At 39.6% G+C, this 6405-nt stretch overlaps 1 protein-coding gene across 1 annotated transcript; it reads right to left on the bottom strand.

The window, feature by feature from the left end:
• Window positions 1–5542: 5542 nt before the first annotated feature.
• Window positions 5543–6166, bottom strand: LOC110544141 (claudin-34-like). The gene has a single exon (XM_021630246.2). The coding sequence runs from the start codon at window positions 6164–6166 to the stop codon at window positions 5543–5545; it is 624 nt and encodes a 207-aa protein (XP_021485921.2).
• Between the last annotated feature and the right edge of the window lie 239 nt (window positions 6167–6405).

Genomic DNA, 6405 nt, shown 5'->3' with positions numbered 1-6405 from the left:
GTAAGAACTCATTGGTGGTCAGGACATATTAGAGGTTGTTTGAGATTGAATAAGTGAGGGAAGCATGTCCCTAAGAGACTCTAAGGGGCTCAAAATGTAAAGATTTATTTTTATTTTGTGTGTATGAGTTCTCTGCCTGCATGTTTGTCTTTGCGTCCCATATGTGACGTACATTCATAGGCCAGAAAAAGACATTAGATTCCCTGGAACTGGAGTTAGAGACAACTGTTTACCACCATATGGTGGCTGGGAATTGAACCCAGGTGGTTGGTGCCATCCCTGTGCTGGGTTCAATAAATAAGCAGGCTGAGCAAGTCATGAGAAGCACGACAGTAAGCAGCATCCTTCCATGGCCTCTGCATCAGCTGCTGCCTGTAGGATCCTGCCTTGTTTGAGTTCCTGTCCTGACTTCCTACAGTGATGAACACTGCTATGAAAGTGTAAGCTGAATAAACCCTTTCCTCTACAACTTGCTTTTTGGTCATGGTGTTTTGTCGAGTAATAGAAGCCCTAACTAAGACAATGAGACTACCTGAATCAGCTTTACTAGGTAATACAAATTGCTTTCAAATATGTTAATGCTTAGTTGCTCTTTTTTATTTTTATGTTTTAGTTGAAAAAATTTTCACACAATGTTTTGATCACACTTTGCTCCTCCCCTACCTACTCAATCCTACAACTTTTCTCTCTCTTTAGAAAACAAAGAAGCAAACAAAAACACAAAACAAATCAGAATTTTGAAAGACGAAATAAAAATACAAGAAGCATGCATCCACTCCCAAAAATCCATGAAAACACAAAATCAGAAACACATAATGTACCAGCAAATGTCCAGCAAGACATATATATATATGTGTGTGTGTATACATATGTATATATATGTATGTATACGTATATATGTATACATATATATATATGCCCAAACAAAGCAATATTGTGGTATTGTGGGTGCTGCCACTCCCGTGTGGGGTTCAATGTGAGAAAGGCTTCCATACTGCTCAATAGAATGAGTGCCCATACCTCATGAAACTGAAAAGCTTCTGTAAAGCAAAGGACACTGTCCTCAGAACAAAACGACAGCCTACAGATTGGGAAAAGATCTTCACCAACCCTATATCTGACAGAGGGCTAATATCCAGTATATATAAAGAACTAAAGAAGTTAAACAGCAAAAAAAATCAAGTAATCCAATTAAAAAATGGGGTACAGAGCTAAACAGAGAATTCTCTGCAGAGGAATATCGAATGGCAGAGAAACACTTAAAGAAATGCTCAACCTCATTAGCCATCAGGGAAATGCAAATCAAAACAACCCTAAGATTTCACCTTACACCCATCGGAAGTAAGATCAAAAACTCAAGTGACAACACATGCTGGAGAGGTTGTGGAGAAAGGGGAACCCTTCTCCACTGCTGGTGGGAATGTAAACTTGTACAACCACTCTGGAAAGCAATCTGGCGCTTTCTCAGACAACTAGGAATAGAGCTTCCTCAAGATCCAGCTATACCACTCCCAGGCAAATATCCAAAAGAGCCTCAAGTACACAATAAGGACATTTGCTCAACCATGTTTGTAGCAGCCTTATTTGTAATAGCCAGAACCTTGAAACAGCCCAGATGCCCCTCAGTGGAGGAATGGATGCACAAATTGTGGTATATCTACACAATGGAATATTACTCAGCAATAAAAAACAAGGTAATCATGAAATTTTCAGGTAAATGGTGGTATCTGGAAAAGATCATCCTGAGTGAGCTATCCCAGAAACAGAAAGATGCACACGGTATATACTCACTCATATAGTCATAAAATATAGGATAAACCTACTAAAATCTGTACACCTAAAGAAACTAATTAAGAGCGAGGACTCTTGCTAAAATGCTCAATTCCTATCCAGAGAGGCAAATAGGATGGACATCAGAAGTAGGAGAAAAGAGGGAACAAGTCAGGAGCCTGACACAGAGGACCTCTGAAAAGCTCTGCCCTGCAGACTATCAATGTAGATGCTGAAACTTATGGGCAATCTTTGGGCAGAGTGCAGGGAATCTTAGGAAAAAGTGGGTAACAGTAAGATCTGGAGAGGACATAAACTCCACAAGGAGAGCAACAAAACCAAAAAATCTGAGCACAGGGGTCTTTCCTGAGACTGCTATTCCAATCAAGGACTATGTATGGAGATAACCTAAGACCCCTGCACAGATGTAGTCCATGGCAGTTCAGTATCCAAGTGGGTTCCATTGTGATAGGAACAGGGATTGTCTCTGACATGAACTTATTGGCCTGCTCTTTAATTACCTCCCGCTGAGGGAGAAGCAGCATTACCAGGCCACAGAAGAAGACGACAACCCAGCCACTCCTGATGAGACCTAATTGACTAGGATCAGAAGGAAGGAAAAGAAGTCCTCCCCTATCAGTGGACTTGGGGAGGGGCTTGCATGCCGAGGGTGGAAGAAGGGAGGGATTGGGAAGGGGGGAGGGAGGGAACCACGGGGGGGATACAAAGTGAATAAAGTGTAATTAATAAAGAAAAAAAAGAACATATGTATTATACAGGCATGCTCTTTAGTTATTTTGCTAGTTTGGTGGGTTAAAACTGAGCTATTTTACTTTCAATGTCTTTGTTTAAAGTAAAAATGAAATATTTTTGTGTAAAAAATATTAACATGAATCAGACAATTAAAAAAAAAAGAATGAGTGCCCATGTCTGCTACCAAACCACGTGACACAAAAGGAGGATCCCAGCAAATTTTTAAAGCCCCGGATTGAGCATGGAACAGGGCGGTAGCTGCTTTCCCATCTGCACTGAAGTTCCCTCTGGTGCTGGCAGGCCTGAGACCTCCCACAGTGATAGTGGATGGCTGGTCATTCTAGAGCTCCTATCAACTCCCCATTGGTTCAAACACTGTGTTAAAATGCTTGCTGCTGCAGAAAAAAAGTAGATTTGCACCTCGATGATTGTCTCCAGAATCTGTTTCCTGGGTTTGTGACTCCATCTCCCTCATCCCCTCCTACATCTTGGATCCTACACAGTTACCACTGAATGTCTTTTGTGTTAGCCATCTTCTGCTGAGCATGGGGTTCACCCTTAAGTGTGGTTTCTATATCCAGAGAGACTCCGTTGGAGAAAACAAATTTTTCCTGTGCAAGTAAATGTCAATTGAAGATAGCCTTTTGGTTAGGGAGGGGAACTCCTGTGTGAGTCCCTCATGTAGCACTGAGACCCTTCTGTCTCGGACCTGTACAGAACTTGTAATGCCTAGTTAGTCTTGCAATGCAGAATATGAGTTTCTATTGTTCAGCTTCTATATATGGCTGAGTATTGTCAGTACATTTCACTCTGAATGGGAGATTTTAATCATTATTATTATTTTTTACTTTTTATTTCCTTTTATTTGTTGATGCAAGAAACCATGAATGTTCTGGGTGAAACATGTGGCTTTGTGCATGCTGGAAAGTTCTCTTCCATGCAAATACTCCATAGAACCTTATCGTTACTACTGTTAGAAATCCAAAAATATCTCAGGAGTTCAAATAAGGAACTGAGTCGATATAAACACTGGAAAAATCAAACAAAAACAAGTAAAATAAACTTCATGACATCAAAGCCAACTTCATAGTTCCCTTAACTCCAGAAATCAAACAATTAGAGGGAAAGAGTGAAGTTTTACCTTGTTTTGTCTGCATGAATATGATAATGGAGTAACTAAGTGGCCATTAAAGCTTCTCAGCTAAATAGAAATACATTGGAACATGACTTTTGGGGATACTAGTGTGACCATTGATGGAAACAGGGACCACCGGGGAATAAAACCATCAGTCAATTTTAGAATCCATAAGGCTTAAGTACAATTTTGGTTAGAAAGCTAAAAGAGGAAGCATGCAACAGATTCATGTGTCAAATGTGGTAGCATCAGAAATTACCATGTTGTATTTGGTATACCACAGTCAGTTAATAATGTCACCACTCAGGAAATACTCTTCCTCAAAAGAGATCAGCTGGAGTTTATTAAGTGACAGGATAATGAACCCACTTTGTTCAGCAGGTTGAAATAGCTAGAACTACATGGATGAGAGACACAAGGAATGTCAAGAGAGTGTACCAGCATGCAAAGGTGTTGTCAATTATGAAGTAGGAGGCAGACCTAGAAAATTATGTGTAAATGGATTAAGGAACAAAGTGGAAACTGGAGGTGTTGTGAAACAAATTCATCTGAATTGAACCATTCCACTTTAGAGGGAGGCTTTTAAGGCTCAGGAAACAGATGGGCATTGTGGCACATACTTTTGACCCCAGCACTTAGGAAGCAGAAGCAGACAGATTTCTTTGAGTTTGAGGCCAGCTTGGTCTACACAGAAAATTCTAGGACAGACAGGGCTACATAGAGAGACTTTGTCTAAATAATAGTAACCCAGAAAATTAAAATTTTACATATAAGGATACCCCTGAAATGAGGAGAGGAGACTATAATACCCTTTGAGCTGCTTTTGTGAGTAGACATCCATAGTAAGGTGACCATTTTGGTGATGCAGCTGTCTTTGTGTTGTCCCTCCTTCTATAAGTAACCCCCTCATTTTTACTACTGTAAGTAACCACAATAAACAAATTAATTTGCTAACTTGGGTTGGATTCCTGGGTAGAAATGTTTCTTTGTTCTGTTGCTGATGCCCTATCTTTGCGTGAGTAGTTTTTGTTCACATTTCCCCAGAAGGTAGAACATAGCAGGGAGAGCAATGGAAAATAGAGAGGATTTGTAATAGGGACTACTTGTTAAGCTTTTAAAAGTCTACGAAATTTTTAAACAAGTCATTTTTACAGAATAGTGTTGGTATATTTGGGGATGAGAGGATGGGATAAGAGAACTCAAGTTTAAAATACTTAGGCCAAAATAGATTTAAAAGACTGAAGGAGAAAGCAAGGGAACACGGGAAAGTCTTTAAAAGTATTGATTCTTATACTGCACTGGAGAGATTCCTTATAGCAATCTGTTGACTTCAACATAGTTTGAGAAATTTAATCTGGTGAAGAGATGCTTTTATCATGACATAGGAAACAGACATGCTTTCATCTTTATGAATGATGTGAGGAGCTGATATATTATGACACTCATTTCCATATATACTGTATTCCTTAATTATTTACCTTCATCAACTAGGATAAGATGGAAGGGGAGGAGCACCTTCCTTATCAGTGGACTTAGAGAGGGGCAGGGATGAGATGAGGGAGGGAGGGTGGGATTGGGAGGGAATGAGAGAAGGGGTTATAGCTGGGATACAAAGTTAATAAATTGTAACTAATACAAAAAATTAAAAATTTAACTTAAAAAATAAATAAAATTTAGATTTCATAAGACCAAGTGGGCAAGATTTTACTTAATGAAAATCCATACTCCAGTCAAAAAAGTATAAAACAATAATAGGTGGCCCACTTGTACATCTTAGACATGGTTTTAAGTGCAGAAGTTTTAGGTGGACATCTGAAGAATACTTGCTATAATTCCTGGTAATTTTGAATTTTAAAAGCTATGTAACATAGCAGTAATTTGCTTTTACATCTTAGAATGAGCTGTAGTGTCCAGGTGAAAAGACAAAGATAAGAAAATTGTACCACTTAATTCAAAGAAGAATGAAGAAAGGGTTGCCACTGCCAGGGAATTTCCAGCCTTCTGGGTATCTGGGAAGGAGGGCATGTGGAAAGATAGTGGGAAAGCAATATCTTTCTTGAATATGATGGATAAATAATTGTACAATACAGCAAAAAAGACAAAGCTGCTAGCAAGGATGTTCAGAATCCCTGGAAGGCAAAATAAACTGTGGGTGGTATTCTCCTGTGCCTTCTCTGTGTACAAATTCCAAAGAGCAACAATTTTAGAGGCTGTCCCAATCATCCCCCAAAAGCTAGACCCCAGAACCAGGTGTTGTGATACTTGAATATCCAAAGGGATGAAGGAGTCATGGTAGGTGTATTGGTGACATACTTGGACATTGCCGGAGTAGTTGTTATAGTGGTAGATACAGGTTCTCCACATTCCTACTAAGGCCATGCTGGGCTTGGGGTTCATGATTTCTTGAAAGTACCATACTTGCCACTGAGGAAGGCCCATGGAGACACTGCAAGGATGGCTGCAGCAAACCCTGTTATCTGGAGAACAGTGTTTTATGAGTAGCATCATGGTGACTGTGAACACTGGGAAACTGCAAAGAAATAAAAGACAGTAGGAGAATGAGCTATTCAGACCAGGGACAGTATCTCAGGGGAAACATTACCAGGAAGAAAGGGTTATAATGAGAAACTGTGGTCTGCAAGAACTCAGATAAAGGCAATATTACACCCCCTCTGACATTGGCCACAATTATTTAGAAAACAGTGTGGTCAACTCAGCACTATTTTTTATACTAAAAATGAGAAAAC

This window comes from Meriones unguiculatus, chromosome X (genome assembly GCF_030254825.1).
Source record: "Meriones unguiculatus strain TT.TT164.6M chromosome X, Bangor_MerUng_6.1, whole genome shotgun sequence".
Lineage (NCBI taxonomy): Eukaryota > Metazoa > Chordata > Mammalia > Rodentia > Muridae > Meriones > Meriones unguiculatus.
This window is presented reverse-complemented; position numbering and strand designations above follow the sequence as displayed.